Raw genomic sequence first — 14,507 nt, 5'->3', positions numbered from 1 at the left:
TGACTCACTGGAAAAGACTCTGATGCTGGGAGGAATTGGGGGCAGGAGGAGAAGGGGACGACGGAGGATGAGATGGCTGGATGGCATCACTGACTCGATAGACGTGAGTCTGAGTGAACTCTGGGAGTTGGTGATGGACAGGTAGGCCTGGCGTGCTGTGATTCATGGGGTCGCAAAGAGTCGGACACGACTCAGCAACTGAACTGAACTGAACAGGGACGGTGCCACCAGCATTGTAATTTATTACTTTTGTTGTTGTTTAGTTGCTAAGTTGTCTCCAACTCTGCAACCTGCCAGGTTCCTGTGTCCTTGGGATTTCCCAGGCAAGAATACTAGAGTGGGTTGCCATTACCTCCTGCAGGCAATCTATTACTAACAAAGCCTTAAAAGAAAGAGGTTAGAGAGCACACAGTCTTCTGTGAAGACAGCTACCAGAAACATACACCAGCATCTCTTATTAGCCACTTTTAAGTTCAAGGTCGTTTATGAAGTTGAATTTATAAAGCTGAAAATGAGTGGATGATTATAGATGATCTCCTTTCATGTGCCACCAGTAAAAGAAGCTCTTGTAAATGTATTCCTTACTGTGTAAATTCTCTTTCCCTTATTTTCACCCCCAAATTACCTCTTGTTTTAAATACCCTTCCAGATGTTGTCTAATATCTTCTTAACATGTTGAAGCTGCAAAAGGTAACATTCCCATGTCAGTCCTAGTGTTTCCAGCAAGTAGCTTCACAGACTACCAGCCGGGATTTGATAAATATAGTGTATTATACATACTGTTCAGTTTTTCTCTTCATCCTCACTAATGCCTAGTTATTCAATAACTGATAACTTCCCCAGTGTATTTATTGTCAAAGTATTGTATATAATTTACACATAGTTAATTTCATATATGTAAAGGAGCCATGTATAAAATTTTGGTCTTTCAAATGTGTTCACTCCTCTTTCTTTGGATTTTGGCTAGCTAAAATATAACATGGCTTCTTATTAATTTTACCTGGTTTTTTATTATTATATTCTTAGTAGTAGTTGGCTTAGTGTTCTTTTTAATTACCAAAATAATACATAAAATGATAAATTGTTAAAATAATTCAAAAATATAAAGTAAAAAGTGAAATTCATGCCTTCCTAGAACCCAAATTATCCCATTGGCCATCAGTATTCATTGTTAAAAATTTGGTATATAATTAAAATTATTGTGTAAGTATCTTCTTATATCTCTGTGTAAACTTCTGATGCCATTTTTGTTGTGGCCCATTACAAAACTTATATGCTGATGGCATAGGTGGTTGTTTTAAGTTTATTAGCATAAAATCCTGTCATTTTATGCCACACTTAATAAAAACAGATTATTCATATTATGGTGAATTACTGATTCGTTAAAATCATTTCAACACATATTGGCTTAGAGTATATATACATGTGCTGTATACATATAGAACATACAACTGTATTCACATTAAGGGTACAGTTTTAAATATATACTGATAGCATCATAACATTTTTATGTTTCATCTTCATTTGTTTAGATTTTTAGAATTGAATTTCTTTGTTTTGACTTTCTCCAGGTACTGAAATTGTGAAGCCATATACACCTGTATCTCATTCCTTATTCTCAGAGTTCAAGGAACCAGTTCTTCCCAACAATATATACATCTACTTTTTGATCAAAATCTACCCTGCTGGATTCTTCACACCAGAGCTTGATCATCTTCAGATTGGTTAGTATTTTTTTTTTTTAATTTAGATTGTGTTCTAGATTGGATCACATATTACACTCTCCTTTGGTTATTTCCTTGTGGAATCTGTCAAATATCTTAAACTCACCATGTCTGCAGCCAAAGTTGTGTTCTCTTAGTCTCACCATATTGCTTCCATATTCCTCATCTGTTCTTCGCTTCTTTGCAAAATATTATCTGTTCATCCTTGACTCCATCTGGAGACTTGAGTCTTCCCTGAGTCTTCCCATTCAGTTCAGTTCAGTTCCATCACTCAGTCATGTCCAACTCTTTGCAACCCTGTAGACTGCAGCATGCCCAGGCTTCCCTGTCCTGTCACCAACTCCCAGAGCCTACTCAAACTCATGGCCATCATGTCAGTGATGCCGTCCAACCATCTCATCCTCTGTCGTCCCCTTCTCCTCCTGCCCTCAATCTTTCCCAGCATCAGGGTCTTTTCCAATGAGTCAGTTCTTCGCATCAGGTGGCCAAAGTATTGGAGCTTCAGCTTCAGCATCAGTCCTTCCAATGAATATCCAGGACTGATTTCCTTTAGGATTCACTGGTTTGATTTTGCAGTCCAAGAGACTCTCAAAAGTCTTCTCCAACACCAGAGTTCAAAAGCATCAATTCTTCAAAACTCAGCCTTCGTTATGGTTCAGTCTCACATCCATACATGACTACTGGAAAAACCACAGCTTTGACTATATGGACCTTTGTCAGTGAAGTAATATCTCTGCTTTTTAACATGCTATCTAGGTTTGTCATAGCTATTCTTCCAAGGAACAAGCATCTTTTAATTTCATGTTTATTTCAACTTAAGTTAATTTCAATTTAAAGTCATCATCTGCAGTGATTTTGGAACCCAAGAAAATAAAGTCTGTCACTGTTTCCATTGTTTCCTCATCTATATGCCATGAAGTAATGGTACCAGATGCATGATCCTAGTTTTCTGAATGTTGAGTTTTAAGCCAACTTTTTCACTCTCCTCTTTCATTTTCATCAAGAGGCTCTTTAGTTCCTCTCTGCTTTCTGCCATAAGGGTGATGTCATCTGCATATCTGAGGTTATTGATGTTTCTCCTTGCAGTCTTGATTCTAGCTTGTGCTTTATCTAATCAGGCGTTCACCTGATGTACCCTGCATGTAAGTTAAATAAGCAGGCTGACAATATACAGCCTTGACATACTTACTTCTCTCCCAATTTGGAACCAGTCTGTTGTTTCATGTCCGGTTCTGTTGCTTTTTGAACTGCATACAGATTTCTCAGGAGGTAGGTAAGGTCGTCTGGTATTCCCATCTCTTGAAAAATTTTCCACATAGTCAAAGGCTTTAGCGTAGTCAATGAAGCAGAAGTAGATGATTTTCTGAAATTCTCTTGATTTTTCTATGAGCCAACAGATATTGGCAATCTGATCTCTGGTTCTTCTACCTTTTCTTCACCCAGCCTGAATATCTGAAAGTTCTCAGTTCACATACTGTTGAAGCCTAGCTTGGAGAATTTTGAGCATTACTTTGCTAGCTAGCATGTGAAATGAGTGCAATTGTGCGGTGATTTGAACATTCTTTGGCATTGCCTTCCTTTGGTATTAGAATGAAAACTGACCTTTTCCAGTCCTGTGGCCACTGCTGAGTTTTCCAAATTTGCTGGCATATTGAATATAGTACTTTCACAGCATCATCTTTTAGGATTTGAAAAAGCTCAGCTGGAATTCCATCACCTCCACTAGTTTTGTTCGTAGCGATTAGTTCATAGTTCCTAAGGCCCACTTGACTTCACATTCCAGGATGTCTGGCTCTAGGTAAGTGATCACACCATTGTGGTTTGTCTGGGTCATTAAGATCTTTTTTGTGTAGTACTTCTGTGTATTCTTGCCTCTTCTTGATATCTTCTGCTTCTGTTAGGTCCATACTGTTTCTGTTTTTATTGTGCTCATCTTTACTTGAAATGTTCCTTTTGTGTCTCTAATTTTCTTGAAGAGATCTCAGTCTTTCCCATTCTATTGTTTTCTATTTCTTTGCATTGATCACTTAGGAGGGCTTTCTTATCTCTCCCTGCTATTCTGTGGAACTCTGCATTGAGATGGATATATCTTTCCTTTTCTCCTTTGCCTTCGCTTCTCTTCTTTTCTCAGCTATTTGTAAGGCCTCCTCAGCCAACCATTGCCTCCCTCCCAATCCAGTCAGTGGCTAAGTTCTGATAAGTCTACCTCTCAGTAGCTTTTTAATCTGTCTTTTCTATCCTTTCTGCCACCTCTTAGATCAATCCTTCATCACGTCTCTGTTGATCCTGTAACTGGTAACTGGTCTCTCTCAGTTGCCTTTAACTGATATCTTACTATTAATCTGCATTTTCCAGTTCTTTATCCATATCTGCCCTGATAATCAATTTAATCATGTTGCTCTGCAGCTTTGATACCATGGATGGGTCTCCATTACCTAACTGATTACACCCTTTTCATGGCCTGTGAAGACTTTGATGAACTCTCCAGCTTCACCTCTCACTATGCAAAATACTTGTGCTACTCAGGCTCTACAAGTTTGTCATCCTCATTCATTGGCACATGAGTTTTTGTTCTTTTTTGGCACATGAGCTTTGTAGGATGCCCATTGACCGTCTTTCTGCCTGTCAAGTACCTTTGTTTTAGTATTTTTTAAAAATATCACTTCCTTTATGAAACCTCCCTCCTCTTCTGAGCCCCTCAGTAACTAACACTTTGTTCATAGCTCTAGGATAAGAATACATAATATTTCTTATTTACAGGACTTTGAGTTTAAGGGTATAGATTGTCTTATCTTTGTATTTCTCATTCCTAGCAGAGCAGTTGGTACATAATTGGCTCTCAGTAAAAGTACTCTGTAAGAATTAATAAAGGGACTATAATGAAATCTACTAATATTTAGAGATTCCCTCCCTTACTATTTTACTCCTTTTTCTATGTCTTCAAGTTTTCACTGCCTTTTGCCAACAATAAACGTGCCCTTCCCCCTTTAAGACCACATTAGCAGTAATATTGAGTGAAATAGATGGCTGAAATTTGGAAATAGAAAAAATTTTTGCTATCTGAAAGTTAAGCTCAGCAATCAACATATAACAGCTGTGATGAGTCATCTTTGGTTACATAAATCAAAATATTGAACATAAGTGTGAACCTATAGAATTTTGCAATACCTACAGATCTGGTAATACCACCTTGTGAAGGACCGACAGCACAATTGTAATATAGAAGGTGGAAACTTGACCAGTGGTATTATAACCTATCTGTAGACATTGTGTAACAGAAAACAGGGTGGAGAGTCAGCCTACAGCATGCAAAAGGAGAGCTGAACTAGTAAGGCCAGTGTTTTTTCAACTTCACCTAGGGGAGCTCTCATGGCACAGACACTGGTGCCCCTTAGAGGGTTGTACACTGGCATGACAGTGATAACTCGTGAAACTCCATTAGGACCTATAGGAGCTACCTTATCAAACAGTCTACTTTGTTTCAATTCTGTGTACATCAAGCAATTTTATATGATTAGTTTGGCCTTCCGAATAGTGCAATTTTTGATCTTCCTGCATTGGGAATGAGAAGTCCTGGATGGAGCTCAGGTCACTAGAAGCGGGTAGTGTGGCTGAAAATCTGTTGCCATTCTGAAAAGTATGCTTTAATCCCTTATGAATTAGAGTAACATTAGGTCCTTGCCTGAGTCTAATCAATTTTATGACATTGGAAAGACTGGACTGTGGACAGAAATTATCAAGATAATATTCTGTGAGGCTTCTTTAGTAAACAAACAGCTGACTTTTTCCTGAGGATATTCTGATCCCATGGTTCCTTTCAAATTATAACAGGGAGCTTCTGGTACTTTCTAATGTTTAACTCATCAATTACTACCCAATCTTTACTATCCTGCCATGGAAAAGAAAGGGAAAAGAGATGAGCAGCCAAGCATTTAAAATAAAGCAGAGCATTTGAAATTGTTTTTTAAAGTATGGACAACTTTTTTTTTTTTTAACTTTCTTTTACTTTACAATACTGTATTGGTTTTGGCATACATTGACATGAATCCGCCACGAGTGTACATGAGCTCCCAAACATGAACCCCCCTCCCACCTCCCACCCCACATCATCCCTCCAGATCATCCCCGTGCACCAGCCCCAAGCATCCTGCATCCTGCATCGAACATAGACTGGCGATTCATTTCTTACATGATAGTATACATGTTTCAATGCCATTATCCCAAATCATCCCACCCTCTCCCTCTCCCTCAGAGTCCAAAAGTCTGCTCTACACATCTGTGTCTCTTTTGCTGTCTCACATACAGGGTCATCATTACCATCTTTCTAAATTCCGTATATATGTGTTAGTATACTGTATTGGTGTTTTTCTTTCTGGCTTACTTCACTCTGTATAATCAGCTCCAGTTTCATCCATCTCATTAGAACTGATTCAAATGTATTCTTTTTAATAGCTGAGTAATACTCCATTGTGTATATGTACCACGGCTTTCTTATCCATTCATCTGCTAATGGACATCTAGGTTGCTTCCATATCCTGGCTATTATAAACAGTGCTGCGATGATCATTGGGATACATGTGTCTCTTTCTATTCTGGTTTCCTCGGTATGTATGCCCAGCAGTGGGGTTGCTGGGTCATACGGCAGTTCTATTTGCAATTTTTTAAGGAATCTCCACACTGTTCTCCATAGTGGCTGTACTAGTTTGCATTCCCACCAACAGTGTAAGAGGGTTCCCTTTTCTCCACACCCTCTCCAGCATTTATTGCTTGTAGACTTTTGGATCGCAGCCATTCTGACTGGTATGAAGTGGTACCTCATTGTGGTCTTGATTTGCATTTCTCTGATAATGAGTGACGTTGAGCATCTTTTCATGTGTTTGTTAGCCATCCGTATGTCTTCTTTGGAGAAATGTCTATTTAGTTCTTTGGCCCATTTTTTGATTGGGTCATTTATTTTTCTGGAATTGAGCTGCATAAGTTGCTTGTATACTTTTGAGATTAGTTGTTTGTCAGTTGTTTCATTTGCTATTATTTCCTCCCATTCCGAAGGCTGTCTTTTCACCTTGCTTATATTTTCCTTTGTTGTGCAGAAGCTTTTAATTTTAATTAGATCCCATTTGTTTATTTTTGCTTTTATTTCCAGTATTATGGGAGGTGAATCATAGAGGATCCTGCTATGGTTTATGTCGGAGAGTGTTTTGCCTATGTTCTCCTCTAGGAGTTTTATAGTTTCTGGTCTTACGTTTAGATCTTTAATCCATTTTGAGTTTATTTTTGTGTGTGGTGTTAGAAAGTGATCTAGTTTCATTCTTTTACAAGTGGTTGACCAGTTTTCCCAGCACCACCTGTTAAAGAGATTATCTTTACTCCATTGTATATTCTTGCCTCCTTTGTCAAAGATAAGGTGTCCATATGTGTGTGGATTTATCTCTGGGCTTTCTATTTCGTTCCATTGATCTATATTTCTGTCTTTGTGCCAGTACCATACTGTCTTGATGACTGTGGCTTTGTAGTAGAGCCTGAAGTCAGGCAAGTTGATTCCTCCAGTTCCATTCTTCTTTCTCAAGATTGCTTTGGCTATTTGAGGTTTTTTATATTTCCATACAAATCTTGAAATTAGTTGTTCTAGTTCTGTGAAAAATACTGCTGGTAGCTTGATAGGGGTTGCATTAAATCTGTAGATTGCTTTGTGTAGTATACTCATTTTCACTATATTGATTCTTCCGATCCATGAACATGGTATATTTCTCCATCTATTAGTGTCCTCTTTGATTTCTTTCATCAGTGTTTTATAGTTTTAAATATATATGCACCCAACATAGGAGCACCACAATATGTAAGACAAATGCTAACAAGTATGAAAGGGGAAATTAACAGTAACACAATAATAGTGGGAGACTTTAATACCCCATTCACACCTATGGATAGATCAACTAAACAGAAAATTAACAAAGAAACACAAACTTTAAATGATACGATAGACCAGTTAGACCTAATTGATATCTATGGGACATTTCACCCCAAAACAAGGAATTTCACCTTTTTCTCAAGTGCACACAGAACCTTCTCCAGGATAGATCACATCCTGGGCCATAAATCTAACCTTGATAAATTCAAAAAAATCGAAATCATTCCAAGCATCTTTTCTGACCATAATGCATTAAGATTAGATCTCAATTACAGGAGAAAAACTATTAAAAATTCCAACATATGGAGGCTGAACAACACACTGCTGAATAACCAACAAATCACAGAAGAAATCAAAAAAGAAATCAAAATATGCATAGAAACGAATGAAAATGAAAACACAACAACCCAAAACCTGTGGGATACTATAAAAGCAGTGCTAAGAGGAAAGTTCATAGCAATACAGGCATACCTCAAGAAACAAGAAATAAGTCAAGTAAATAACCTAACTCTACACCTAAAGCAACTAGAAAAGGAAGAAATGGAGAACCCCAGAGTTAGTAGAAGGAAAGAAATCTTAAAAATTAGGGCAGAAATAAATGCAAAAGAAACAAAAGAGACCATAGCAAAAATCAACAAAGCCAAAAGCTGGTTCTTTGAAAGGATGAATAAAATTGACAAACCATTAGCCAGACTCATCAAGAAACAAAGGGAGAAAAATCAAATCAATAAAATTAGAAATGAAGATGGAGAGATCACAACAACCAACACAGAAATACAAAGGATCATAAGAGACTACTGTCAGCAATTGTATGCCAATAAAATGGACAACGTGGAAGAAATGGACAAATTCTTAGAAAAGTACAACTTTCCAAAACTGAACCAGGAAGAAATAGAAAATCTTCACAGACCCATCACAAGCACGGAAATTGAAACTGTAATCAGAAATCTTCCAGCAAACGAAAGCCGAGGTCCAGATGGCTTCACAGCTGAATTCTACCAAAAATTTCGAGAAGAGCTAACACCTATCCTACTCAAACTCTTCCAGAAAATTGAGAGGAATGTAAACTTCCAAACTCATTCTATGAGGCTACCATCACCCTAATACCAAAACCTGACAAAGATGCCACAAAAAAAGAAAACTACAGGCCAATAATCACTGATGAACATAGATGCAAAAATCCTCAACAAAATTCTAACAATCAGAATACAGCAACGCATTAAAAAGATCATCCACCATGACCAAGTGGGCTTTATCCCAGGGATGCAAGGATTCTTCAATATCCGCAAATCAATCATTGTAATTCACCACATTAACAAATTGAAAAATAAAAGCCATATGATTATCTCAATAGATGCAGAGAAGGCCTTTGACAAAATTCAACATCCATTTATGATAAAAACTCTCCAGAAAGCAGGAATAGAAGGAACATACCTCAACATAATAAAAGCTATATATGATAAACCCACAGCAAACATTATCCTCAATGGTGAAAAATTGAAAGCATTTTCTTTTATTTTTTATTTTTAATATTACATTGAAAATTTCTGAAATGTCCTGAAGACAGTTGTCTTATTTGAGTGGTGCATAGAGATTATATCAGTTGCATACCAGAAAAGGGTTTATTCAACTATTTTGATTGTAGATTTGGTAGTAGTGTGCCCCAAGTTTGGTTTTGATCATGCTTTGTTTTTATTGGAATTCAGAACAGCTTTTGTTTTATTTTGTGGATTTTTTTTTCAATTGTGTTTAAAAAAAAATTTTTATTGAAGCATCGTTGATTTACATGTTGTGTCAATCTCTGCTGTATAGCAAATTGACCCAGTTATACACATATAGACATTCTTTTTTTAATATTATTTTCCATTATGGTTTATCACAGGATATTAAATATAGTTTCCTATGCTCTGGAGGAGGACCTTGTTGTTGATTCATCCTATATGTAGTAGTTTACATCTGTTAATCCTGACCTCCCAGTCCTTCCCTCTCCCACCTCCTCCCCATTGGCAACCACAGTTCTGTTCCCTATGTCTGTGAGTCTGTTTCTGTTTTGTAGATACGTTCATTTGTGCCATTAGATTCCACACATAAGTGATATCTTATGATATTTTGTCTCTCTCTTTCTGACTTACTGCAGTTAGTATGATAGTCTCTAGTTGTATCCATCCTGCTGCAAATGGCATTACGTCATTCTTTTTTATGGCTGAGTATTACTCAGTTGTATATATCTACATTTATCCATTCATCTGTTGCTAGACATTTAGATTATTTCTGTGTCTTGGCTGCTGTGAATAGTGCTGCTGTGAACATAGGTGTGCATGTCTTTTTTTGAATTATTGATCTGTCCAGGTAGATGCCCAGGCATAGGATTGCTGAATCGTACAGTAATTCTATTTTCAGTTTTCTGAGGACCCTCCACACTGTTTTCCGTAGTAGCTATACCAATTTACATTCCCACCACATGAGTAGGAGGGTTTCCTTTTCTCTACACCCTTTCCAGCATTTGTTGTTTGTATATTTTTTATTTATTTTTTTTTCTTTTTTTTTTTTAATTTAATTTTATTTTTTTTTTATTCTTTTTTTTTTAAATTTTAAAATCTTTATGATGGTCATTCTAACTGGTGTGAGGTGGTACGTCATTGTGGTTTTGATTTGCATTTCTCTAATAATTAGTGATGTTGAGCATCTCTTCATGTGCGTATTGGCCATCTGTATGTTCTTTGAAGAAATGTCTACTAAGATCTTTTACCTGTTTTTCCATCGGGTTGTTTTTTGTTGTTGTTGTGGTTGAGTTGTATGAGCTGTTTGTATATTTTGGAGATTAAGTCCTTGTCTGTCACATCATTGGCAAATACTTTCTCCCTTTCTGTACGTTGTCTTTTTTTTTCTTTTTATGGTCTCTTTTGTGTGCAAGAGCCTATACGTTTGATTAGGTCCATCCCATTTGTTTATTTTGTTTTTATTTCTATTGTCTTGGGAGACTGAGCTAAGAAAACATTAATACATAAGATAATAATATTTTTTAAATGCATTTTGCTATGCAAAACCACCTAGGCTCAAAAGGCTACAAATTGTACTATTTTGCCATTTATATGACATTCTGGAAAAGCAGAATTGTAGGAATGGAACAGATAAATAGTTGTGAGGGGTGGGGTGAGGGGTTGAATACAGAGGGAGTTTTTAGGGTGATGAAGCATTCTCTATGCTGTTGAGATGGTGAGCACATGACTATGCATTTGTCAAAGACCATGCAGAGTGAATTTTACTGTGTGAAAAAAATATAAAACTTTCAGAAGAAAATGCAAGTTCTGCAACCTGTGTTTGGTGATGTCAGGGAATCCCAGATGGAATGCAGAGTGTGGCAAATGAATCTGTTTTACACATGTAATGAAGTAACCTCAGTGAAGGGAGTGGGAATCAAATAAATTGAACTAAAAAATTAAAATAAAATGGACTAAAGAATTCTCTCAAATTATTAACAGTATCTAGGAGTGATTTTTATTGCTATATATTTGCATATTTTTAAATGTTCTTTGGTAAGGAAATGTAACTTTTGTAGTTAAAAAATTAACAGTAAAAAGATAATAACATAAGATATTAGAAAGTATTTCTATTTCAATTTTTTTCTCTTACTAGGTTTATTACTATGATTAAGAATCAGTATGTAAGTAGTGAATATATATTCTCCACTCTGTACTATGCAAGACAGGTATACACAGACTCTGCTTTTGAAATACTTAGTTTTATCAATAGTTTAGCAATCAAGATTTTATTGATAATTAGTGGTGGTAGTCTATAAATTAGAGTCACCAAGTGGTTTGGGAAAATAATATTGAGAAATAAGTATAATAAAACCTTATTATTAATTTGATTATAATGAAAATTTGAGTATAATGACATACTTGGGGGCCTAATGAATAGTCTTAAAACTGCTTACGTTGCTTGAAAACTGAGATGTAGTCTGATAATTATGCAACCTGCTTCTCCTAGTGTTCTTAATTCAGCTAGATTAACTGTTTCAGTTTTCCTGATTTTTTTTTTTCTGATTTCATGTATATTTCGTTGTGTAGGAGATTATGTTTCTGTAAGCAATCCTGAGGGCAATTTTATAATATCCCAGCTCCAAGAATTGGAAGATCTCTTTTTATTGGCAGCAGGAACAGGCTTCACACCAATGGTTAAAGTACTGAATTATGCTTTGACTAATATACCCAGTCTCAGGTATGTCATTTTACATTTAATTACTGTCCCTTGTGAGGCTGTTAGATTAGTAGAAGGTATTCTAAATCTATTAAAAACTCAGTGGACTTCAACAGACATGTTCTCATCTCTTAGTCATCATTTCTTACTCCTCCTCCTCTACTGTAAGCTGTTTTATTCATTTGACTCCTTTAGTTTTGATACCTTTGATTACCTAATTGCCACTGAAAAACATTCATGCTAATTCACGGTTAGACTTCCCATTCATGCATATTTTAAATATAATTGAAATAGTACTTTTGAATTGTTGTGTTTTCTTTTAAGGAAAGTGAAGCTGATGTTCTTCAATAAAACAGAGGATGACATAATTTGGAGAAGCCAGTTGGAGAAATTAGCATTTAAGGATAAAAGGTATTAAAGTAGTATTAGCTCTGTGTTTAAATATTTTCATACATGTTCAGTCAATTGAGACCGTAACGTCTTTCAGTTCAAGTTCTTAGTTGACCAGAAAACTCCTAACAAAAAGTAAACAAATCAATAATTCTCTTTTAAAAAATTTAAATGTATGTAATGTTAATACACCTTCCCCAAAGAAATACTATTTGACAAGGTCAATGTGACATCAAATATGTATTGATAAAATATATAATGGACTTTATATTGATTTTTTAAATTAAAAAAAAAAGTTTTTGTCTGCACCACATTGCTCATGGGATCATGTTCCCCAACTAGGGATCGAACCCACACCCCCCACATTGAAAGCTCAGAGTCCTAACCACTGGACCGCCAGGGAAGTTCCTGGGCTTTCTGTTTACGTTATGTTATTTATAGTGAGTTGGGTTTTCTTTGAAAATGATCCAGTGTAGTCAGTTTGGTAATTCAGGATTTTCTAATTATAATGGGGACAAATCAAATAAGTTTGGTGAGATGAGTTAAGCAAAAATAAAGATGTTTTGGGACTTCCCAGGTGGTCCAGTGGTTAAGATGCCATGCTTCCAATGCAGGTAGCCTGGGTTCAATCCCTGATCAGGGAGCTAGATCCTGCATGCCACAACCAAGAGCCCACATGATGCAGCTCAGGATCCCACATGCCACAGCTAAGTCCCAGTGCAGCCAAATTAAATAAATAAGCAAACATGATTCTTCACTACAGGATTTCTTAGAGCCTTTACCATCCATGTCAGTGCCTGTTGTGACTTTCCAGGAAGGGGGTTAATTATACATTGTTTAGCAAGATTCTCTTCATTTTTGTTTGTTTACATAAACACATTAAATATCACAAATGATTCTCAGTAGACACTTTGGGAAATGCCAGTATAGTTCATGGAAAAAAATTTGAGGCAGGCTGAATTCAGTGGTAGAATGAGGCAGCAAGGACAGCACGGTAACAGTTTGTTTCGTCGAAAAAGGAGCCCAAGCATAGTAAAGAAGGTGAGATACGTTAACAGGCATATGCTCCATCTCCCCTAAAGAGAGGTGAAGGCAGTGTGAAATTCAAAACACATCTTTTAGAAGAAAAGCGAATTGAACAAGCTGTCATACATCCTGAAGCATTTTTGTAATCGTTAAAAACTATTTCTGGAATTGCAGAACTTCCTAAGTCACACAAAATATCTGACACAAATGTTTATGTTTTTGACGGTATGAAAGTGAAAGTGAAGTCGCTCAGTCGTGTCCGACTCTTTGCGACCCCATGGACTGTAGCCTACCAGGCTCCTCAGTCCATGGGATTTTCCACGCAGGAATACTGGAGTGTTTGACGGTATAGTATAGATAAAGTTCTCTGCCTTTTCAAAGGTAAAGTCTTCAGGAACTCAGCTGTCCCAGGGCCTCTAGGTACTTCTGAATATTTTCCAAACATCTTCACTAAGGTGATGCCATGATTCCTTCTAGTCTTTTCCTCCCTGTTGTCTCCCATCCTCCCCCTCATTCTCTTTTAGTAAGTAATTTGCACAAATTAAGAATGATGTGAATTTAATGATCTTTGAAGTGTTTTCTCTTAATATACTTAAAACATAATCCTAAAAATATTTATTATGTCTAAGTAGTTGCATGGCAATTTAGAGCCTAATTTAAACAAATACAGATTCCTGGGTTTTTCAAGTGTCTTTTTCACTCAAAGTGGAAAATTGGAAGCAGCGTTTATGAAAAAACCTAAAGGCCTAAATTCTGGCTTTCTGTCTACCCTTTACTAGCTTGAAACTGTATTCAGAAATTACTTAACTCTGTAGGCCTGTCTCTTTCTGTCTACCCTTTACTAGCTTGAAACTGTATTCAGAAATTACTTAACTCTGTAGGCCTGTCTCTTTATCTTCGAAATAGAATAATGACATCTGTCGTACTTCTTCCTAAGGCTATTGTGCGGACTAGAGAAGGTAGTGTAAATGGTTTGGAAACTGTGAAGCTCTGCCTCAGATTATTTGGATTGCGGTTAGGGAGGACCTCTGTGGACATGCATTTCATTTCTGTATTGACTACTTGAGCTTCTTTTTCCTAAACAATCATTCAAAAGACTTTAAACAGACGTAGCTATACTTCTGTAGCTAGTTTTTTGTTTTTTCTTTTGTAAGTACTTCTGGCAGTTTGGGGACATGGTATTTTGTAAGATCTTTTCCTTGTACAAGGAAAATTCATTTACTGTTATTTCAGCGAACAGTATTTCTTTGATGTAAGAA

The 14,507-nt window shown here is 36.5% G+C and overlaps 1 protein-coding gene across 2 annotated transcripts in view; it reads left to right on the top strand.

Moving 5' to 3' along the window:
• Positions 1-14,507, top strand: part of LOC102184907 (cytochrome b5 reductase 4) — a 116,546-nt gene that overhangs the window by 90,862 nt on the left and 11,177 nt on the right. For both annotated transcript variants that reach the window (XM_005684722.3, XM_005684721.3), the window contains 3 exons: positions 1,572-1,724; positions 11,703-11,853; positions 12,157-12,243. In XM_005684722.3, coding sequence (XP_005684779.1) covers positions 1,572-1,724; positions 11,703-11,853; positions 12,157-12,243 — 391 coding nt within the window. The remainder of the gene's footprint in view (positions 1-1,571; positions 1,725-11,702; positions 11,854-12,156; positions 12,244-14,507) is intronic.

Source organism: Capra hircus, chromosome 9, assembly GCF_001704415.2.
Source record: "Capra hircus breed San Clemente chromosome 9, ASM170441v1, whole genome shotgun sequence".
Classification (NCBI taxonomy): domain Eukaryota; kingdom Metazoa; phylum Chordata; class Mammalia; order Artiodactyla; family Bovidae; genus Capra; species Capra hircus.
Note: the sequence above shows the minus strand (reverse complement) of the source record. Positions and strands in the feature narration are given on the sequence as shown.